Source organism: Rhinopithecus bieti, unplaced genomic scaffold (assembly GCF_001698545.2).
Source record: "Rhinopithecus bieti isolate Rb0 unplaced genomic scaffold, ASM169854v2 scaffold_29976, whole genome shotgun sequence".
NCBI classification, from domain to species: Eukaryota; Metazoa; Chordata; class Mammalia; order Primates; family Cercopithecidae; genus Rhinopithecus; species Rhinopithecus bieti.
The window spans coordinates 1,932,645-1,957,948 of NW_016813386.1; the positions used below are offsets into that span (position 1 = coordinate 1,932,645).

Below are 25,304 nucleotides of genomic sequence, written 5' to 3' on the forward strand. Positions count from 1 at the left end.
AAATAAAAGAATAATAGAGTTTCTACAATTATTTATGACATGATTCATAAATTAAGTACAATTATCAGTGAAAAAGTGATGATCTTGATATTGCACATTTGGGAAAAGTTATCATAGACCATTTTAGAACCCTGATAGAACATTCTGAATTTTTATTTTAGCACAAAAGATCCACATATGAAAATTCATGGATCCTGAATTGATTTATTTCATCAAAAGTGTATTTAGCTATAACTTTACAGGATACACACTGGAGCAGACTAGTAATGCAGGACGGAAGATGAACTTAGAAAATGTGATAAAATTTGCCTTTTTTGTATAAAATTTTATTTTATTTTATTTTATTTTATTTATTTATTTAAGACAGAGTCTCACTCTGTCGCCTAGGCTGGAGTGCAGTAGCGCTATCTCAGCTCATTGCAAACTTCGCCCCCCGGTGCAAGCAATTCTTCTGCTTCAGCCTCCCAAGTAGCTGGGATTAGAAGCACCATCACCATGCCTGGATAATTTTTGTATTTTTAGTAGAAATGGGGTTTCAGCATGTTGGCCAGGCTAGTCTTGAACTCCTGACCTCAAGTGATCTGCCTGCCTCGGCCTCCCAAAGTGCTGGGATTACAAGCATGAGCCACCGCACCTGGCCCTGGATAAAATTATAAAATAAATATCCTAAACTTGCTGAAATTGCTTCAAAATCTCTTCTTCCATTACTGCCAATGTATTTCTCTAAGATTCTTTTCTCTATGACTGATATTCATATAAAGAATGGAAACAGTTCAGATTATACATTATTCCCAGCAATAAATGCTGTAACCAATTCAAAGATATTATGTAAATTAATAAGCCACAACCAAGCATGTGCCACATTAAAATTTAAATAATTGATGTATATGATGCTCATTCTAAATGTGCATATAGCCATTTAATATGAAAATTACTGTTTCTCTCATAACTTTGTGTTTAGTTCTAATTCCAGAATAACAAAAAATTACAACTATAATAATTTATTATCTATATTATTACCAATATATCCACACTCAACAAATACATACAATTTTAGCCTTTGTTATATTTGCAGAACCTAATAATAAGAAGCTGAAACTTGCATTTTGTATGCCTTATTATTTGGTTTTATAGTAATTCATTTTTATTGCACATTACAAAAGTATTATTTGTGCTTGATATAGAGAGAAAATGGCCCTCAAAATGATTTGAGAAGTACTGATGAAGCTCATGAATAAGGTTAGTTTGTCATGATCACCATTGCAGCTCCACACCTAGACCTTGTTGAGAAAAATGCTTGTTGCATAGAAGATAAAACAGTTCCTGATACAGTCTGATGTATATGGAGTATATACCCTAACTTCTTGTGTATGCAACAAAACAAACAGCCCCTTTCTAGTCCCAGGAAAAAAAATTAGATTAAGCTAATGGAGGACTAGGATTTAGGGAGCATTTTGCTTCGGTTCTGGTTGTTTTCACTTTGTTTTCTTCAGTGATATGAGTAAGAGTAGAAAGCAGGTGATCTGAACTCAAAATAACTTGCAGGTGTTCTCAGAGGTTTCTGCAGATGCCCAGGGAAGATAAAGGATTGATTCCCTGCCCTCTGGTGACCTACAGGTAAATGCCATTCCCCTGGTAAGATTACTGATATCTGATCCACCTCTCCCTCTTCTTGCTAACTATCTTCCTGGAAAAGAGGGCAAAGCTTTCTTGTCTTGCTATATGGGATTTTGAGGGTGAACAAGACGAGGTAAAGCATGCTTGAGGGAGTAAACTTCATCTACAAACACTTGCAAGCGTGAGGAATCATATCGTATGCAGAGAACCACAATAGAATTATTTTTTTCTGAATTTGTTTAATAAAGATAGGTACTCATCAAAGGATGATAATGAAAGACAAAACTCTGGCAACTTGTAAACTGGAGGAGAAATAATAGCCAACGTAGTTTTATCGCTGCTTTTCAGAAGTAGAATTCTGCAAGTCAAATGTCACAATATTTGGAAAGCTCTTTTTGTAAACATTTTTTAAAATAAAAGAGTATTTAAATTCATGATTCATTGCTGTCTCCCCCTCACCTCCTGTTGTTACCTCACCTAACAACCTCCTGTTGTTACTGATGGGTCCTAGAGCTCAGTCCTTGGACTGCTTTTCCCTAGATCTTCTTAAGCTATCAAGCCTAATAATACATATCTACTCTGTATTTCAGAGTTTTAACTTGCTTGTCTCTGGACTCCAGACTCATATACCCAGTTGGCTATCATGTAACCTCCTCTTGTATGTTTAATAAGCTCAAAAGGACAAATCCAAACCTTCCCACAAAACAATCACCACCTTCACCTCCTGCAAGCTTCACCATCTTAAGTTTATTATTTCACGTGTTCAAGTCAAAAGCCACGAAATCATCCATGTCTCCTCTTTCACTCTTCAACCTCACATTCTTGCCATCAGCTGGTCCTATTTGCTCTGCTGTGAAACAGATTTGCTCTACTTTCAAATACACAGAACATGCCCTCTATTCTCATCACCCTCATTGCTAACCCTCTGATCCAAACAACCTTCATCTTTTGCCTGGGTTAATGCAATAGCTCTCTAATTGTCTCCCTGCTTCTGATCCTCTCTGCCTGCCCCATAGTCTACTTTTCCCATAACAGCCTGAGTGTTACTGTAAAAATGTTTATAGGATCACCTCACTCCCATGATCAACACTCTCTGCTCGTTTCTCATCTCAATCAGAGAAAAATTCAGAATTATTCTATGGCTGACAAGGCCCCCTTGATCACTGTCCTCAGCCCATTACCTCTGCCTTCCTCTCCTCTATCCTTCTCGCCCACTTTGATCTGCACACACTGGCTGAGCTCTTCTTTCAACGTGCTCAGAGTCTCTTTACTTCTGGTTGCTTCTCTGCTTGGCTCACTGTCCTTCCAGAGGATGACACATGACCCTCCTACCTCTCTATCCTCTTTGTGAGTGTCTGCTGCAGTGTCACCTCAGGAAGCTTTCTCTCACATTTCTTTAAAATAGCATTTCCTATCTCTCTTCCCCAAGCTTTGTTGCTTCATAGAATTTTTCACTCTCAGACAAACTATATGTTTACTCATTTATTTTGTTTATGATCAGTTTCTTCCCATCTGAGAATAAGTTGCATGAAGGCAGAATTTTGCCTGTTTTGTCCTCTGCCAAATATCAAGTGCCTAGAAAACTGCAAAAGCAGTTTAATAATTGTTACTGAATGAATAAATGAATCTTAATTACTCTCATGCATATAACATCAAACTGTAATGATATGGTAAATAAATATGACTATTAATTTCTTTTGAATCTGTGAACTTAGGATTCCATAGCAACTCAGAATTATAATTAATTTTCTTGATGATACCTTCTCTACCATAAATCGATGGTAGGGAGCTTTAAGATCTTTTACTAATGTAATCAATTGCATGACTACTCAAAATTAGACTCCTTTGCTCCTAGTTTGAAAATTGGGAATTCATTTTTTGCTGCTTAAGTTATACCACAAAGTTCAGTAAATTCCTTGCCTTAGAACTTTTCATATCCATTCTGTGATGGTTAATATTAAATGTCAACCTGCTTGGATTGAAGGATGCAAAGCATTGTTGTTTTCTGGGTGTGGCTGTGAGGGTGTTGCCAGAGGAGATTAACCTTTGAGTCAGTGGACTGGGAGAGGAAGACTCACCCTCAATGGGGGTGGGCATTATCCAATCAGCTACCAGTGCCACTAGAACAAGGCAGGCAGGAAAAAGTGGAATAAGCCGGCTTGCTGAGTCTTCTGGTTTCATCTTTTTCCCATGCTGAATGCTTCCTGCCCTTGAACATCAGACTCTAGGTTCTTTGGCCTTTGGACCCTTGGATGGACTTAACATCAGTGGTTTTCCAGGGGTTCTGGGGCCTTTGGTCACAGACTGAAGGCAGCCCTCTCAGCTTCCCTACCTTTGAGATTTTGGGACTCAGACGGACACACTACTGGCTTCCTTGCTCCTCACCTTGTAGATGACTATCGTGGGACTTCATCTTGTGATCGTGTGAGTCAGTTTATACATCTATCCTATTAGTTCTGTCCCTCTGGAGAACCTTGATTAATATGCATTCTTTCTCTGTTTCCTTAGCTCACGCTCTGGTCCAGGCCATCATCATGTTACACCTTAGCTGCTAAAATCATTTTTGTCTTTCTTTCACCTCTCTTTCCTCAAAGCCTTTCTTTCTATAGCGGTTCAGATACCAATTTCTTTTTTCAGTGCTCTAACTTTAAAAGAATTTATATTGTGACTAATGTGCTAAGGTAAAAGACAATAGCTAGGGCTATTCAATGGCAGAAGCAAAATTATTTACAGATAATACAGAGTCGTTTAATGAATTTGTAAAGAGGTTACAAAACACTATTTGAACGAGTGAGAGAGTATTTAGTGAAGAGGTAATAAACAAAATAGAAATGTACATTTTGATTTGCTAGATACCCTGTCAACAAACAGAAGGTAACAAAGTAAAAGTAGCTGCCAGTGTCAGGCACCAGTGCTGGCTTCCCCCTCTCACTTTATGCTGCTCTTTGTCACACAGACTCAGAGGCAGCTCTGCAGGTGGGAGAGCCTCTTTTCATAAAATTCTCACCAAAAGAGCCCACACTCAAATCGAAAAGTAACAGAGTCAGGAAAGGAAGGGGTGAACTCTTCTTTTTCTCTTAAATTATTTTTCCCTCACTTAGGTCTTTCACCCAACTCCTTTAGTGTAGCCACTGAATCTCCAAATTAGAAATCTTCATTTCATTGTTATCCTCAGTATAGTTATAACACTAAGAACACAGGGTCTTTGCTTTATGTCTCATTGACTAAAAGGCCCAGTTCAGGTATTTGCCCATAACACCGCCATTTTTGTTGTAAAAGGAGTGCATAAGATCTCAACTTCCTGTTAGATAGAAACTGCTTAATACCTTAAATGGTAGCCTTACGATTTGTTTTGCTTTGAATTTTGTTGAATGTAACATTTATTTTCATTTATTTTCCAATGTTTCAAAAATCTCAAAACACATTCTAAAAAGAGTTTCAGCCTACACACCGAGACATGAGATAAGGTGGCCTTTCAAAACTCATTGTCCTCAATAAGTTTTATAAGCTGGAACTGAGATTGGTTTATGCAATCAGTCAAGGTCAGTTCAAGATCACACACAAATCCTTGATGGAACAGTGATTCAAGTGCAGCTATCCTGACTACCAAGCTTATAAATTTCGAACAACTGACTAATGTTTGCAAAAGTTCATGAGGTTAGATTTTAAGTTGCAAAGAAATAAATAAGCGACAAATAACTAATCATCATCGCCACAGGAGAAGATTGTTACCAATACCCAGACAATATTTTTATCAAAATTCACCCTTTGGAAAAAGGCCACTCAATCTCACTGAGTGCAGTTTTCACCATGAAAAGAAGGGTGGGCTCTATGTATTTGATGGGACTTTGGAAGTCCAAATGCAATATATTAGGTATAGATTTGTACTGCTGCTATTCTTTCTAAACTACTACCCTCCTTTCTAAAATGTGAAAGTGAGTGGTATGGAACACTCAAAGCAATCATTCAGTATTTCACCTCCCTACTTTCCATTTGTACTTCAGTCCACTTGCTAGTCTCAACATAAAGAGATGTAAAACCAGGAGACTTAATTCTTACAAATACCCACGCTTTGGTACTAAAATAACACTACCTCCTACATTTCACCGGAGCTGCAAAATGCTTGCTTATCGCTGTTTCCAAGGGTGGTTCACAAGATCCTGCAGGGACTAAAGAAATAATAAATCAGGAAATGTAGAGTACCTAACCTAATTTGTAATTTTTCGTGCTCACACAATTTAAAATGACACATTACAAATATTTATTTAGAAGAAGGTATTTCTAAATTGTATTATTTTGTATGAATAGTGAAGAACTATTTCCTGAAGAGAGGGTGAAAAAACATTTAGTATTTATAAACACAGAAAAATAACTGAAGAAAATCAAGTGAATACATTGAAAAGTAGCTAATATTATTCAACATACAACCACAATAAATTCATAATTTCATATTTTCTAATTAGTATTGCCTTAGAGTGGCTGGGTGTGCTTTTGTCCTTTTTTGTTTATATTTTTGTGTACTTCAGTCAGTATTTCCAAATTTCCTTGTAAAAACACCTTTTGGTATTAAAAGCTGTAGTATTTTGTATGGATGACTATGCAACGATGTTTGAAAAATACAAGTTTCTCATTCATTTTATACTTGATGTTAAAATTGTTTTCATAAAGTATTTATTCTATTAAAAGAAAATACCCTGCATAGAGTCGATACATTGAGACCATTTATTAGGATCATCATTGATTGCAGACAATTTACATTGGAACCTGCACATTGTAGATTATAAATTATAGTTATTTCCTGGCTCAGGGTACATACACTCCTGACTGTAACTCAAAGCACAGTAAAGGCACCTATTATAAGCTGAACCAATCTTTCTCTCTCCTGGAATGTTGAAACTGGAACAGAAAAATACAAAATACAGTGGTCTCTAAGTCTAAGTTTTTACGTATAATAAACTTTAGGTTGGTGCTCTAGACCTAAGTTTACTCCTGCCTCAAACTAAAAAAAGAAGAAAAAAAGCTCCATTTCCAAAATATAGATTCACCATAAGGGAGGGCATCACTCTCTAAAAGTCTGATGCAAACTATTAAGAAAACACAGAACAGGAAAACACTAAAATTAAACAGTAAACTTTAAATTATACATCTTATCAAAATACATTTTGTTGGTATGGATCAAAATTATGTGCTTAAAATAGAATTGAGTTTGGCTGTTATACACAAGTAGTTTTTTCATATTGTTAAGATTTTCTTATACATACTAAGGAATTACAGTAATAATGCTATTTTGAAATTTACTTGAAGAATGTTAGAATATCTTTTATCCTGAACTTTGCTGAAGTTGCTTATCAGCTTAAGGAGATTTTGGGCTGAGATGATGAGGTTTTCTAAATATACAATCATATTATCTGCAAAGAGAGACAATTTGGCTTCCTCTTTTCCTATTTGAATATGCTTTATTTCTTTCTCTTGCTTCATTGCCCTAGTCAGAACTTCCAACACTATGTTGAATAGGAGTGGTGAGAGAGGCCATCCTTGTCTTGTGCTGGTTTTCAAAGGGAATGCTTCCAGTTTTGGCACATTCAGTATGATATTGGCTGTGGGTTTGTCATAAATAGCTCTTATTATTTTGAGATATGGTCCATCGATAACTGGTTTATTGACAGTTGTTAACATGAAGGGCTGTTGAATTTTGTTGAAGACCTTTTCTGCATCAATTGAGACAATCATGTGGTTTTTGTCATGGTTTCTGTTTATGTGATGGATTACGTTTATTGATCTGTGTATGTTGAACCAGCCTTGCATCCCAGGTATGAAATTGACTTGATCGTGGTGGATAAGCTTTTTGATGTGCTGCTGGATTCCATTTGCCAGTATTTTACTGAGGATTTTCACATTGATGTTTTTCAGGGATATTGGCCTGAAATTTTCCTTTTTTGTCATGTCTCTACCAGGTTTTGGTATCAGAATGATGCTGGCCACATTAAATGAGTTAGAGAGGAGTCCCTCTTTTTCTATTGTTTAGAATAGTTTCAGAAGGAATGGTAACAGTTCCTCTTTGTACCTCTGGTAGAATTCGGCTGTGAATCCATCTGGTCCTGGACTTTTTTTGGTTTGTATGCTATCCATTAGTGCCTCAATTTCAGAACTTGTTATTTATTCAGGGATTCAGCTTCTTCCTAATTTAGACTTGGGAGGGTGTTTGTGTCCAGGAATTTATCCATTTCTCCTAGTTGTTCTGGTTTATTTGCACAAAGGTGTTTATAGTATTCTCTGATGGTAGTTTGTATTTCTATGGTATTCCTATAGAATATTCTATATACCTGCATAGGCATAGAATATTCTATATTCTGTAGAATGCTACAGAATAGAAGTTTGTATAGAAGTATTCTATACAATACCACGGGATAGAAGTTTGAATAGAATTCTATAGAATAGAATATAGAACACTATAGAATTCTATAGAACTACCACTTCTATAGTATTCCCTGATGGTGATGGTATTTCTGTGGAATCAGTGGTGATATTTGCTATATCATTTTCTGTTGCATCTATTTAATTCTTCTCTCTTTTCTTCTTTATCAATCTGGCTAGCAGGCTATCTATTTTGCTGATCTTTTCAAAAACCAGATCCTGGATTCATTGATTTTTGAAGGTTTTTTCGTGTCTCTATCTCCTTCAGTTCTGCTCTGATCTTAGTTCTTTTTTGTCTTCTGCTAGCTTTTGAATTTGTTTGCTGTTCCTTCTCTAGTTCTTTGAATTTTTATATTAGAGTGTCAATTTTAGATCTTTCCTGCTTTCTCTTGTGGGCATTTATTGCAAAATCAATGTGCAAAAATCACAAGCATTCCTATACACCAATAACAGACAAACAGAGAACCAAATCATGAGTGAACTCCCATTCCCAATTGCTACTAAGAGCATAAAATACCTATAAGGTATGTGAAGGACCTCGTCAAGGAGAACTACAAACCACTGCTCAAGGAAATAAGAGAGGTCACAAACAAATGAAAAAAACATTTCATGCTCATGTATAGGCATAATCAATATGGTGAAAACGGCGATACTGCCCGAAGTAATTTTACAGATTCAATACTATTGCCATCAACCTACCACTGACTTTCTTCACATAATTGGAAAAAACTACTTTAAAGTTCATATGGAAACAAAAGAGAGCCCTCATAGCCAAGATAATCTTAAGCAAAAAGAAGAAAGCTGGAGACATCACACTACCTGACTTCAAACTATACTATAAATCTACAGTAACCAAAACAGCATGGTACTGGTACCAAAACAGATACATACACCAATGGAACAGAACAGAGGCCCCAGAAATAACACCACATATCCAAAACCATCTGATCTTTGACAAACCTGACACAAAAAAGCAATGGGGAAAAGATTCCATATTTAATAAATGATGTTGGGAAAACAGGCCCATATGCAGAAAACTGAAACTGGACCCCTTCCTTACACCTTATACAAAAAAAAAAAAAAAAAAACTCAAGATGGATTAAAGACTTAAATGTAAGACCTAAAACCATAAAAACCCTAGAAGAAAACCTGGACAATACCATTCAGGACATAGGCATGGGCAAAGACTTCTGTGTAAAACACAAAAGCAATGGAAAGAAAAGCCAAAATTGACAAAAGGGATCTAATTAAACTAAAGAACTTCTGCACAGCCAAAGAAACTCTAATCAGTGTGGACAGATAACTTACAGAATGAGAAAAAAAATTTGCAATCTATCCATCTGACAAAGGGCTAATATCCAGAATCTACAAAAACTGAAACAAATTTATAAGAAAAAAACAAACAACCCCATCAAAAAGTGGGCAAACGATATGAACAGACACCTCTCAGAAAGACACTTATGCAGCCAACAAACATGAAAAAGGCTCATTATCACTGGTCAATAGAGAAATGCAAATCAAAACCACAATGAGATACCATCACACGCCAGTTAGAATGGCGATCATTCAAAATTCAGGAAACAACAGATGCTGGAGAGGATGTGGAGAAATAGGAATGCTTTTACACTGTTGGTGGGAGTGTAAATTAGTTCAACCACTGTGGAAGACAGTGTGGTGATTCCTCAAAGACCTAGAACTAGAAATACCACTGGACCCAGTAATCCCATTACTGGGCATATGCCCAAAGGATTATAAATTTATTCTACTATAAAGACACATGCACAAATATGTTTATTGCAGCAATATTCACAATAGCACAGACTTGGAACCAACCCAAATGTCCATCAGTGATAGACTAGATAAAGAAAATGTGGCATATATACACCATGGAATACTATGAAGCCATAAAAAAGGATGAGTTCATGTCCTTTGCAGGTACATGTATGAAACTGGAAACCATCATTCTCACCAAACTATCACAAGAACAGAAAACCAAACACTACATATTCTCACTCATAAGTGGGAGTTGAACAAGGAGAATACATGGACACAGGGAGGAGAACATCACACACTGGGGCCTGTCGTGGGGTGGGGGGATAGCATTAGGAGAAATACCTAATGTAGGTGATGGTTGATGGGTGCAGCAAACCACTATGGCACATGTATACCTAAGTAACAAAACTGCACATTCTGCACATGTACCCCAGAACCTAAAGTATAATAATAAATAAAAATAAAAAAGAATGTTAGAATATCTTAAATTCCCATGGTGTCTATGCTGATACTGATTAAAGACGATGTAACATGGAGACACTTGTCACCAGAAATTACTATGTCACCAAGATATCAGGCCCCAGTGCAGTATATTGTTACTCTTTATATTTGACAAATGGTACATAGTTCAGTTACAATTACTTGAAAGGAATTCACTTTATCAAAAAAATCTGTTTTCAGTCATGAATATTTTCAAGCAGAATTATTTTTTTTCTAGGCTCATGAAGGATAATTTTATCAACTACTTACTCATTTTGCATCTCCTGGAATAGTTTATTATGCAACAAGTAGAATTACAGTTACTTACCTGCAGATTGCTTGATGTGGTAATTTCCCTTGTCCTATATCCCTTCCACCACACCCACATATAGATGGTATGTGACAACTTGCCACTTGAGGCCAAAATCCATGTTTTATTTATTTTAGTATTCTCAAAGCCCAGCATATTTCCCAGGACATAACAATATTTTATAGATATCCATGCAATTGAACCGAAATTGTGACTTGGAAATCTTTCAAATATGCTTAGATGTGCACAGATTAACACTTGTTTAGTGAAGCCTGCCTTCCTTGAAAGCTCCTAATTCTCAAAATGGAGAATCTGAAGTATCACCAAAAAATAAATACAATAAAAAATAAAAAAAATCAAGGCATTTTCCAGGAAAATGGTCACTCTTTGCATTATTTATTCCTTTGTTTTCGGAGAGGAAAATATATACACAATGGTGGTGACTACTCAGTCTGAGTCTAGACAGTTCGTCATCCCATTTCTACTGTCACAACCATCTAAAATGATACTCCCAGATGATTTTAAGTCATTGCAATCATTGCTGACCATGTGCTAATTCTGTATGTCTTACCAACTTATAAATGTACTTACAAAATATGTACCTAGAAACATACATGATTAAAAAATAACGGAAGCCAAATTTTCATCAGAACATGCTTTCTTTCCAGCTGCTCTATTCAACATGAAATAGGCTCCTCAAATATCAGTGAGCTGCAGTAACCGCAGACAACCTAGCACGGTACCCATCACACAGCAGATGACCAGCAAATATTTGCTGAATGATAAAATAAATACATAAATTCATGATTAGAAAGTAGAATAAAACTGTTCAGTGTTTGTTAAAATAATCTTTCTCTCCATAGGGTTTTAGTAAAATATATGTTTACAAACAACAATGGGCAACAACTCTCAAAAGGACTTAATTCAAGAATTCAGTCATTTTTTACACGGTCATCAGCACTTAGTTGTAGAAAATGTCACTTTTATTTCAAAAAACATTGCAGAAAGATTATCAAAAGTAGGCATATAATTTCTCTAAAATATAATATCAAACATGGAAATTATCATGATTTTGATGTCCAAAAATTAAAATTTTTGGAAACAATTCGGGCATGCATATGTTGCTCTGAATGTCAACATTTCAGTCTTGATGCTTATAGCTTAACATGTTGTTATGTCATGTAACCACTAAAATGTATAGCATATATTATCATTATTTAAAATTGCTGGACTCAAAATGCNATTTATTTTTTTTTTTGAGACTGAGTCTCGCTCTGTCGCCCGGGCGGGAGGGCAGTGGCCGGATCTCAGCTCACTGCAAGCTCTGCCTCCCGGGTTTACACCATTCTCCTGCCTCAGCCTCCCGAGTAGCTGGGACTACAGGCGCCCACCACCTCGCCCGGCTAGATTTTTCTATTTTTTAGTAGAGACGGGGTTTCACTGTGTTAGCCAGGATGGTCTCGATCTCCTGACCTCGTGATCCACCCGTCTCGGCCTCCCAAAGTGCTGGGATTACAGGCTTGAGCCACCGCGCCCAGCCAGAAAATACATATTTTTAAATGACCCTTGTTAATTTGGATATCATCAGTATGTAATCAAGGTTTTGCTCTTCTTAAGCATTTTACTAATTTATTAAAGAAATTCGTGTAACAAATGTACTTAATAAGTGCACTTCTAATAGTTTAAACAAAATTTATGCACATGGATACATAATACATAAATTTCTCTTCAGCAAGATGATCTGAAGATAAACTGTGCTAAGTCTGATAACCATGATTAACATGGGTAAGAAAGACTTTCTAAAACTAGGTTAAAATATTATTATGTAAGCAAGATAGTTCATTAAGTCAAGGATAATTTACATATGCAAGAACACTGTAATGACTTAATCACATCCATGAAACGTATTTCCTTTTTCTTCTTTAGTTTTGTAATGATTTGATAATTACTACAAGCACCACTTGAGGTTATGCTGGAACTATTGGCACAAGAATCTTATTACTGGGGATTCCCGGGCCAGATGGCCAAATAGGAACAGCTCCGGTCTGCAGCTCCCAGTGAGACCAAGGCAGAAGGCAGGTGATTTCTACATTTCTAACTGAGATACCCAGTTCATCTCACTGGGACTGCTTAGTCAGTGGGTGCAGCCCATGGAGGGCAAGCAAAAAGTAGGGTGGGGTGTCACCTCACCCAGGAAGTGCAAGGGGTCAGGGAACTCCCTCCGCTAGACAAGAGAAGGCGTGACTAACTGTGTCATGAGGGATTGTGCTATCCGGCCCAGATACTATGCTTTTCCCTTGCTCTTTGCAACCCACAGACCAGGAGATTCCCTTGGGTGCCTATAGCACAAGGGCCCTAAGTTTCAAGCACAAAACTGGGCAGCCTTCGAGCAGACACTGAGCTAACTACAGGAGTTTGTTTTGTTTTGTTTTGTTTTGTTTTTGTACCCCACTGGTGCCTGGAACTCCAGCGAGACAGAACTGTTCACTCCAATGGAAAGGGGGCTGAAGCCAGGGAGCCAAGTGGTCTTGCTCAGTGGATCCCACCCCCGCGGAGCCCAGAAAGCTAAAATCCACTGGCTTGAAATTCTCACTGCCAGCAGAGCAGTATGAAGTCGACCTGGGATACTCAAGCTTGCCATTACTGACGCTTGAGTAGGCAGTTTTCCCCTCACAATGTAAACAAAGCCTCCAGGAAGTTCAGACTGCGTGGAGCCCACTGCAGTGCCAAAAATCCTCTGTTGCCAGACTGCCTCACTAGATTCCTCCTCTCTGAGCAGGGCATCCTTAAAAGAAAGGCAGCAGCCCTAGTCAGGGGCTTATAGATAAAACTACTATCTTCCTGGACAGAGTCACTGGGGAAACGGACAACTGTGGGTGCAGCTTCAACAGACTTAAACATCACTGCCTGCCAGCTCTGAAGAGAGCAGTGGATCTCTGAGTACAGTGCTTGAACTCTGCTAAGGGACAGACTGCATCCTCAAGTGGGTCCCTGACACCCATGCCTCCTGAGGTGGAGACACCTCCCAGCAGTGGTTGACAGACACCTCATACAGGAGAGCTCCAGCTGGCATCTGTCAGGTGACCCTCTGGGATGAAGCTTCCAGGGGAAGGAACAGCCAGCAATCTTTGCTATTCTGCAGCTTCTGCTGGTAATAACCAGGCAAACAGGGTCTGGAGTGGACCACCAGCAAAATCCAGCAGCACATTAAAAAGCTTATCCACCACGATCAAGTCATCTTCATCCTTAGGATGCAAGGCTGGTTCAACATACTCAAATCAACAAATGTAATCCATCATATAAACAGAACCAATGACAAAAACCACATTATTATCTCAATAGATGCAGAAAAGGCCTTCAATGAAATTCAACACCCCTTCATGCTAAAAACACTCAATAAACTAGATATTGATGGAACATATTTCAAAGTATTAAGAGCTACTTATGGCAAACCCACAGCCAATATCATAATGAATGGGCAAAATCTGGAAGCATTCCCTTTGAAAACTGGCACAAGACAAGGATGGCCTCTCTTACCACTCCTATTCAACATAGTATTGGAAATTCTAGCCAGAACAATCAGGCAAGAGAAAGAAATAAAGTGTATTCAAATAGGAAGAGAGGAGGTCAAATTATCCCTGTTTGCAGATGACATGATTGTATGTTTAGAAAACTCCATCATCTAAGCCCCAAAACTCCTTAAGCTGATGAGCAACTTCAACAAAGTCTCAGGATACAAAATCAATGTGCAAAAATCACAAGCATTCCTGTGCACCAATAATAGGCAAACAGAGAACCAAATCATGAGCAAACTCCCATTCACAAGTGCTACAAAGAGAATAAAACACCTAGAAATACAGCTTACAAGGAATGTGAGGACCTCTTCAAAGAGAACTACAAACCACTGCTCAAGGAAATAGGAGGGACACAAACAAATGGAAAAACATTCCATGCTCATGGATAGGAAGAATCAATATNCTTTGCAGGTACATGTATGAAACTGGAAACCATCATTCTCACCAAACTATCACAAGAACAGAAAACCAAACACTACATATTCTCACTCATAAGTGGGAGTTGAACAAGGAGAATACATGGACACAGGGAGGAGAACATCACACACTGGGGCCTGTCGTGGGGTGGGGGGATAGCATTAGGAGAAATACCTAATGTAGGTGATGGTTGATGGGTGCAGCAAACCACTATGGCACATGTATACCTAAGTAACAAAACTGCACATTCTGCACATGTACCCCAGAACCTAAAGTATAATAATAAATAAAATAAAAAAGAATGTTAGAATATCTTAAATTCCCATGGTGTCTATGCTGATACTGATTAAAGACGATGTAACATGGAGACACTTGTCACCAGAAATTACTATGTCACCAAGATATCAGGCCCCAGTGCAGTATATTGTTACTCTTTATATTTGACAAATGGTACATAGTTCAGTTACAATTACTTGAAAGGAATTCACTTTATCAAAAAAATCTGTTTTCAGTCATGAATATTTTCAAGCAGAATTATTTTTTTTCTAGGCTCATGAAGGATAATTTTATCAACTACTTACTCATTTTGCATCTCCTGGAATAGTTTATTATGCAACAAGTAGAATTACAGTTACTTACCTGCAGATTGCTTGATGTGGTAATTTCCCTTGTCCTATATCCCTTCCACCACACCCACATATAGATGGTATGTGACAACTTGCCACTTGAGGCCAAAATCCATGTTTTATTTATTTTAGTATTCTCAAAGCCCAGCATATTTCCCAGGACATAACAATATTTTATAGATATCCATGCAATTGAACCGAAATTGTGACTTGGAAATCTTTCAAATATGCTTAGATGTGCACAGATTAACACTTGTTTAGTGAAGCCTGCCTTCCTTGAAAGCTCCTAATTCTCAAAATGGAGAATCTGAAGTATCACCAAAAAATAAATACAATAAAAAATAAAAAAAATCAAGGCATTTTCCAGGAAAATGGTCACTCTTTGCATTATTTATTCCTTTGTTTTCGGAGAGGAAAATATATACACAATGGTGGTGACTACTCAGTCTGAGTCTAGACAGTTCGTCATCCCATTTCTACTGTCACAACCATCTAAAATGATACTCCCAGATGATTTTAAGTCATTGCAATCATTGCTGACCATGTGCTAATTCTGTATGTCTTACCAACTTATAAATGTACTTACAAAATATGTACCTAGAAACATACATGATTAAAAAATAACGGAAGCCAAATTTTCATCAGAACATGCTTTCTTTCCAGCTGCTCTATTCAACATGAAATAGGCTCCTCAAATATCAGTGAGCTGCAGTAACCGCAGACAACCTAGCACGGTACCCATCACACAGCAGATGACCAGCAAATATTTGCTGAATGATAAAATAAATACATAAATTCATGATTAGAAAGTAGAATAAAACTGTTCAGTGTTTGTTAAAATAATCTTTCTCTCCATAGGGTTTTAGTAAAATATATGTTTACAAACAACAATGGGCAACAACTCTCAAAAGGACTTAATTCAAGAATTCAGTCATTTTTTACACGGTCATCAGCACTTAGTTGTAGAAAATGTCACTTTTATTTCAAAAAACATTGCAGAAAGATTATCAAAAGTAGGCATATAATTTCTCTAAAATATAATATCAAACATGGAAATTATCATGATTTTGATGTCCAAAATTAAAATTTTGGAAACAATTCGGGCATGCATATGTTGCTCTGAATGTCAACATTTCAGTCTTGATGCTTATAGCTTAACATGTTGTTATGTCATGTAACCACTAAAATGTATAGCATATATTATCATTATTTAAAATTGCTGGACTCAAAATGCACAGGACTAAAGAAGTAAATGTAATAAGTATACAATCCACAACTAAAGATTTTCTTTATGTTTAGAAAATTTCCAACAATGGCTTCATCTTTAGCAAAAGTAGGGTTTAAATATGAGACAAAATGTTTTGAACAGATCAATCAGAAAGAGTGACTTTGAAATACAGAACCAGAAACTATGATTCACACAGAAAAAAAAAGAAGAAAGGAAAGAAAGAAAGGAGGGAGGGAGGAAGGGAGGAAGGGAGGAAGGGAGGAAGGGAGGAAGGAAGGAAGGAAGGAAGGAAGGAAGGAAGGAAGGAAGGAAGGAAGGAAAGAAGTCTTTTTCAGCATAACGAAGCACGAAGTGAATTGAGCTTGTTATAAGAAAACTCAAGTTTCTCTTTTTTTTGAGACAGGATCTTGCTGTGTTGCCCGGGCTGTATTGGTTCACTACAACCTCTGCCTCCTGGGTTCAAGCAATTCTCCTGCTTCAGACTCCTGAGTAGCTGGGATTGCAGGTGCACACCACCATGCCTGGCTAATTTTTGTATTTTTAGTGGAGATGGGGCTTCACCATGTTGACCAGGCTCATCTCAAACTCCTGACCCAAACTCAAACCATCTGCCTCAGCCTCCCAACGTGCTGGGATTACAGGTGTGAGTCACCTCACCTGACCAGAAAACTCAAGTCTCTTCATTGCTTTGTCATTTACTACTCAAGTTGTTTACACATGTAAACCTCAGTGTCTTTATATATAAAATAGGAATGCCTACTGTATAGTAGTGTTGAGAACCCAAAGAGAAAAGGTATACATGCTGAATGTTATCTAATAACTTTACTGTATAACTATAAGCTATCATTAATTTCACATTTTTATTGTACAGATATATAATAGCTGCATTTTTAAAAGAAAACAAAAAGAAGAGTAATGGTAGCCAAATGTAATACCTGCTTTACTCAGTGAATCTTTAATAAAGCCTGTCAAGTTGATTGATAGCAGCTGGGCAGATATACAGCCAGGTGGCATGGATTGGCATAGAGCCAGGAGAACCTGTACCTCCAATTCTGGTTCATCTCATTTTTCTTCTCTTTATCGGTCTTAGTTTTAGGACACTTTACTCATGTTTTTCCTCTTCCATTGTTCCCAGTATTAGTGTAAAATTATCAGCAGAATAACTGGCTAATTAACACCAATGATTTTAAGCTATGTCTTTAATAGATTTTTATTTCGATTTCTTTAGGAAATTTTAAGGATTATTTTTTAAAATTTAAGTAGAAATATTGAGAAGAAAATCACAAAAAAGTCATGTATTTTACTTTTTTTATATAAAAACACAAGCACACAGAGATGTATCTGTTGAATGTGTGTGTTACGGGCTCCTGGAGATGTTTGTTCAAAGTATTTTTGTCAATAATAGGAAGGAATTGAAGTGTTCTTTCCTGAGCATTAAGTGATCAGATTGTGCTACTTCAATTGTTTTTTTTTTTTTTTTTTTTTTTGACCTGCAAAGAAACAGACACTATGATCTAATTGATTATTTTTTCCATTGCCAAATACCACACAGCATTTATGTGGTGTTTCAATGACCTCTACTCCTCACTTGCTCTGTCTCCCTGTACCCACTCTCTTCCAAATGCTTATCCACTATTTATAACAGAGGTGCTCAGATTTGTGTAAAATGAAAGAGAAGAGGATTATAACAAGTGAATGTTGCCTTAGCTACATCTATTCTAGATCTCTCTGACCCGTAAGGATCTATAAATTTTCCTCTTGATTCTTCTTTTCTATTTAGTTTTTGCAGATTCTTAAGTATTATAAGACTTCATACTTAGGCTGTGCAGAAATGAAGTGGAATTGTAATTGAATTTCTACTTTGTAGGCTAATGATTTCTGATTTGGGGGTGCACACAAAGCAGACAGGGAACTCATTAAAATACAATTCTGGTCCAACCACCAGTAATGGGGTGTCAATGAACACCTTTTATTACTCTGCTGGTTGGTGTCAGAGGCAGAATTTAAATTCAGATCTGACTCTCTGTCTCCTGTGTCACAACATCCCGTTTAAAGCTATACAATTTAAACAGTAAACAAGAATCATTTATTGAATATTTGATGCATGTTTTTATGATGGCCTAAGGGCTTTCTCAGTTAGAAACCACATATTTTACTAGCCAAGGCTGGAAACGGACAATGTCTATTATGACATCTGATGAGTGAATCAGCGTCTAGAATTGTGTTTTCCAAAACAGTAAGTACTGGGCATGGGAGGATATTGAGTACTTGAAATATGGCTAGTGTGGCAGAAACCAAATTTTTAAATTTTACTCTATTTTAATTAACTTATATCTAAATATCTACACGTGACAACCAAATTGTTCAGCTCAGCCCAGATATGGAACATTCCCATCATCATGGAATGTTCTCTTGGACAATGCTGACTATAACGTATCCTTCTGTCTTATTTTTATTTTTATTTTTTTGGAGATGGAGTTTCGCTCTTGATGCCTAGAGTGGAGTGCAATGGTGCAATCTCAGTTCACGGCAACCTCTGCCTCCACGGTTCAAGTGATTCTCCTGCCTCAGCCTCCCAAGTACGTGGGGTTATTGGCATCCGCCACCACGTCCGGCTAATTTTTGTATTTTTAGTAGAGATAGGGTTTCGCCATGTTGGCCAGGCTCGCCTCAAACTCCTGACCTCAGGTGATCCGCCTGCCACAGCCTCCCAAAGTGCTAGGATTACAGGTTCGAGCTACCATGCCTGGTCTTAATCTATGTATATCTTCAACAGTTTGAAATGATATGCTGCTCTTTAATAAAAGTCAACTGCCAAGATCAATGGCAGAGGCTGCCCAGGTTACTTTTAAAATGATGTGGCATCCAGATGCCATTGCTGTCAGGAATATTTCAGTTAAAATCAAGGCAAAAGCTACACCTGAATTCTAAGTTCTTCACTACCAGACATTAGTTGAATGTCTGTGGAGAAATATCCTTGATTGTTTGGTCTCATTTTTTTCATTTATCAATGGACAGAAGCTACTGATCACATTAAACATGGTAAGAAGTTGTAAAAGCTTGAATTTGCTGCCTTCATCTTTATTTTACTTCAATTAGAAATATGACAATACTAGTTTCACCTTAGCCAATTCCCCCACTAGACACCTATCTCCCCTGGGAAGAGATTCCTGAATATTCACTTTTTGTTGTTGTTGTTTTTGAGGCAGAGTCTCATTCTATCACCCAGGCTGGAGTGCAGTAGCACGATCTCGACTCACTGCAAACTTCGCCTCCTGGGTTCAAGCAATGCTCTTGCCTCAGCCTCCTAAGTAGATAGGATTACATGAATATTCACATTTAAAGTCTCTGACAGAGACCCCTAGGAAAGGGGGTTCAGCCTAATTCTCCTTTACTTGATTCAACTGACCACTCACAGCATGTTTCAGTTAATAAATCCATGTAAACAAGGCTTTCCCAACTCTAACATGACATATGTGCTGCCATCCTGAGTTATTCGCTCATAGCCAGGACCCTTGGAAACTTACACTTCCAGATAGCATGAAATGCTACCCAGGATGCCTCTTGGAGCTCACAGTGGCAGTAGCAATTGTTGTGAGGCAGTGATCAGCACTTGTTGTTTTTCTGAGCTGTTTGTCCTTCCTCCCTCCATCCCTCCCTCCCTCCCTCCTTCCCTTCTTTTCTTCCTTCCACGCTCAGTAACATTTATCAATACATAAATCCAAGCTCAAGGGTGCAGAACTCTTGAGAGAGTTGACTTGCCTAAACCCAAGTGTCTCAATCACAGCTGCATTTTATAATCATTTGAGATATAATTAAAATATTCTGATACTGCATACCCCGGAAGACTGTGTTTGGAAAGTCCCCCAAGTGATTTTACTGTGTAACTAGGGCTAAGAACCACTGGCAACATAATGTGAGACAGAAAGAAGAGTGGGGCTAAAGATGAAGCTTTAACAGTAGCAGCCACATGGAGGAGATGGTACAATCAATGACACAGTCAACCCATTCCTTTCCTTTTCTCTCTTGCTCTCATGTGCTGTCTTCACTAGTACAATACGTATGCGTTACTATGGTCTAACTCATGCTCACCTGCTTCACTTAGTCTCTGGTATAACTTGGAATGCTTGCTTGCTCAAGATAAGCCTTAAAATTGGTGAGCGTTAGGCAAATGCAGATTAAAAGATCATGTGTGGAAAATCACAATATGGAATCTTTTAAAATGGTTTTAATTTCAAACTCTTGCATTTGATAGGTATTACTGTCTAAGAATCCCTTCAACTAAGATATCACATAGAAATTGAACCACTCTTGGGAACAGATGGTGAGGATGAAAAACGAAAAAAAAAAAAAAAAAAGGAAATTGAACCACTGACATATGAGGGAATAGATATGTTAGATTGCCAAAGAATTTCTTTCTTCAGCACTCTCTGTTGTTTTACTGCAACTACGTTTAGAACTACAATAGTTAGAAAAAGCATAGTATCAAAAACAGAAACCTATCATACTAAAAACACAAACACATACATAGGGTTTTTTTCCAACCCAGTTAAGCTATTACAACATCTGGGAAAGGAAAATTAAGTAAAGTTAGTCCAGGCCGGGCACAGTGGTTCACACCTGTAATCCCAGAACTTTGAGAGGCCAAGCCAGGAGGATCGATTGAGCTCAGGAGTTCCAGACTAGCCTGGATAACATGCTGAAACCCACTCTATACAAAAAATACAAAAATAATTAGCTGGGCGTGGTGGCACATGCCTGTACTCCCATCTAATCTGGAGGCTGAGGCAGGAGAATTGCTTGAACTGGGGAGGGGGAGGCGGAGGATGCAGTGAGCCAAGATCATGCTACTGCACTCCCTGAGCAACAAAATGAGACCCTGTCTCAAAAAAAAAAAAAGTGCATAATTCAGCAATTCATAGAACTGGTGTATTTATTATTTCAAGGCAGTGTAAAGATGCAGGAATATATTACCATATATCCCAAATATGGCATGATTTTTTTTCTCCTCATAATGATCCCTCAGAAAAGAGGAGGTTGCCTTATATTCAAGCCTTTACAAATCCTTTATGATAAGTTGCTCTCCGTTTCCTCCAGGAAAGATATATTAGCTTTAAATATCCCAAATCATTTCTAGTTTTCTAGTTTTAGATGTTTCTTAGAGGATAACTTATAGAATCACTAAAAGCGGAAGCAAGGGCATTTCATATAGATTTTGTCTTTGTGCCTGAGGATTTGACCTCACAATTGGAGATGTCACTGTAAACATGACTCTTTAAAATCTCCTAAAAAAGCAGTGCAAGAGTTGTTATAAAGTGGAGATTGTCATTACACACCTGTGGGATGAATGAACAACAACAAAAAATGTTCTAATATTATAAAAGTTTATAGTTGCCGCTAGGGACAAATTTCTTGTTGACAGTGTGCTATGCTTTCAAAAACTGCTAATAAGCAAGATTGTTTCATTAAACACAGGGATGGAAAAAAGTCATATTTATAAATTAGTGTTTTTCCATATTACATTAAATATGTATGTATAATCAAGTTGACAAATTAAATAGTATAATAATATATTTAATTGTTTAATGAACATTTCTAAAAGTTTGTTTTTTTCTAGAACATTTTCTTTTGCTTCAGTTTTAAGCAAATGAGACATTTCCTTAAAATTGGCACCACCTTATAGTTGAGCATACACTTTAAATATTTATTTGCTAATATTTGTAATCAATTAATACTAAAAGCAAAAAGAAGTTGTTTAGTATCTGTGAGTGACTTTGTGTATGCATTTAATTTTTTTAACTAATAGAACTTCATTTGTTTGAAAGAAAACTAAAACTGTAAATTAAATCTCTTTCTAAATAATAAAGTTCTACTGGAGTATTAGGTATTAACCCTCCGTGACAGTAAATTTTATATTAACTGTCAATATGTTAATAATTTTATATTAAATGTCAATATGACTGGGCCACAGTTCCCAGATGTTTGGTTAAACAATCATCTAGATGTTTCTGTGAAGGTATTTTTTTAGATGAGTTTAACATTTAAATTAGTAGGCTTTGAGTAAAGCAGATTATTCTCCGTAATGTAGATAGGCCACACTCAATCAGTGGAAGTCCTTATGAGAAAGTCTGAAGTCCTCTAAGTCCCCTATGGAAGAGGAAATTCTCCCTGACACTGCCTCTGGACCTGAGCTGCAACAGAATCTCTTTTGGTCTCCAGCCTACCAGCCTGCCCTGTATTTTTCAAACTTGCCAGACCCCAAAATTACTTGAGCCAATTTATTAAAATAAATATCGATCAATTGATCTATCTATCTATCTATCTATCTATCTATCTATCTATCTATTCATTTTGTTTCCCTGGAGGACCCTAACACTTCCTCTATCTCTGGCTCATTTTTCTGCATAGCACTTGTCCTCTTTTAATGTACTATAAAATGAATTTCATTTGCATGTTTCTTTACTGTCTGTCTCCTCCACTAGACTGTATTTCCCAAAAAGGCAGATACCATTAACTTTCTCCTCCCTAATTTTAATGCCTGGTACAAAGGGACTCTCAATAAATATTTGTCAAATAAATGAATTAGACACTTCATCTGTCCTTCATTATATATTTAATATTTAAAATAAACTAAAGATCTCATTTTAAATCTAGAGTACATCAAAGAAGAAAAATCATAACAATGAACAAAATACAATGAATATATATTAAAGGTGGACTGAGCACATTTACGAGACTGTATGTAATATTTTAATAGTTTAAATATCACATACAGTCTGATTTGAAGTTATCTTACTATTACCTATGCAGATTCATTAAAAAATATATTAAGACTAATAGCCAATTTTAAGAATAAGAACAGCTAATATATAAATAGCTATTTATATCCTATATAATATAAAGGTATCTTAAGCAACAGTCCCATATTTTCATTACAGTTATGAACTCACCTTTTCATCTAATAATGGATGAAGGCTTAGATATTTGGTGTGCATTTTTAGTTGTTTGCTTGAATTATGTAACATGAATTTCATTTGTTCTCTGGGAATGTTTAATCAAAATCTATTATCCAGTAAGAAGCTGAAATTAGTTAATGAAGTCCAATTCAACTTTAAAAAATACAGCTTCTTTCTTAATTTCAGTTTATTTTGGAAACATGAAATACTTCAACATTATGTGAATCATTTTACAGTTCTTACTTTCAGAGCAAATTCATGAACATAAAATTATTAAACTTTCCAAAATCATATTGTATTTTCCAAATATATAAAACTGATTTTCATAAAAATAACATTATATTATCAGGAGAAAGAAAAAAAACTCAAACTATACACAAAACAGCTACAAGAGTGAGAAAATATGCTATCTAGAAAGAAAATGGTTGTTAAGAAAAGGCATAAAACTATTTTTGAAACAGAATTAAAACTGTTTATTTTATTAAAAAGTTGACATAGGTTATCTTTGGTGTTTATGACTTGCAAACTAAAGTATTTAATATTTAGCATGTTTAAATACAAGCAGCAGCAGTTTGGTAATCAAAAGGAATAATTTGAATCATCTCAGAAAAGTAAATTTATTGTAATTAGGATATTTTAGAATACGATTAAAACATTTGAAAGAAAATGTATTCACCTTTCTTGTCATCGAAGTACAGAGTCTGTTGAGCTGGATTTGACCACTGGAGGGAGGTGTTATCATTTTGATCAACCCTGCAGGTCAAAATTGCAGTTCCGCCTTCAACAACGGTTACATTCTGTGTTAGTGGAAACTGCCCTTGGCTGCCTAAAAGGGGATTTAAAAAATGTTGATTAAATGGAAGTCATAAAATGATTAACTGCCCAAGATCTACACTGGCCTTAACTTCTCATGCAAAATAAAATTTAAAACAATCAAACAACAACAGAACTATATATTACAAAAGACAGAAAAATAATTGAAAATCTTCAGAGAACAACAGCACTGACATATAATTAAGACTCCTTTGTACTCCCTACATGTTCTAGGAAACTTTTTTTCTCCTAGGCATACATAAAGATTTATATTCAAATAGTAATATTATATTATAATTATTAATTTCCCTAGGCTTTGCATTAGTTAATATGGTACTAGACTCGGTCATTGTCGAAGATAAGGCACTGAAATAATTTTGGATGAGTTGAACTCTCTAGAGCAGTAGAGGAAGCATAAAATACTTCCCTGGTAGCTTTTATAATCCTGAATAAAGTTTTTGAAATATGGATACTAAAACTTTAGATTCAATTTCTGATAAAGGAAATAAAAAAAAGAATCCCACTTAACTAGGTTTTCTTGTAGAGTTAGCTCTTTTTAGAAATACATAATGTATTGTATAAAACAGTGGGAGTACTCTTTGAAAAGTGTAGGATAGGCCAGGCGCGGTGGCTCAAGCCTGTAATCCCAGCACTTTGGGAGGCCGAGAGGGGCGGATCACGAGGTCAGGAGATCGAGACCATCCTGGCTAACAGGGTGAAACCCCGTCTCTACTAAAAAATACAAAAAACTAGCCGGGCGAGGTGGCGGGCGCCTGTAGTCCCAGCTACTCGGGAGGCTGAGGCAGGAGAATGGCGTGAACCTGGGAGGCGGAGCTTGCAGTGAGCTGAGATCCAGCCACTGCACTCCAGCCTGGGCAACAGAGCGAGACTCCGTCTCAAAAAAATAAATAAATAAATAAAATAAAATAAAATAAAATGAAAAGTGTAGGATATCCATTCAAGTTTCAAATTATTAATCCTAGGTGATACAGGTTAATACCCTTCTTTGTTCCTTTCTGTAGTTTCTTGTTTTTCTCCAAGTAATATATATTTATTTTATAATCAGAAAATAAATATTTTTTTTTTATTTTTTTT

The 25,304-nt window shown here is 36.6% G+C and overlaps 1 protein-coding gene across 3 annotated transcripts in view; it reads right to left on the minus strand.

Annotated features, from left to right (window-relative positions):
- CADM2 (cell adhesion molecule 2) overlaps window positions 1-25,304 on the minus strand; it is a 491,388-nt gene that overhangs the window by 234,922 nt on the left and 231,162 nt on the right. For all 3 annotated transcript variants that reach the window (XM_017848170.1, XM_017848169.1, XM_017848168.1), the window contains one exon: window positions 24,073-24,222. Coding sequence is in view for 2 of the 3 variants with exons in the window: in XM_017848169.1 (XP_017703658.1) it covers window positions 24,073-24,222 (150 nt within the window). In the remaining variant the exon portion in view is untranslated. The remainder of the gene's footprint in view (window positions 1-24,072; window positions 24,223-25,304) is intronic.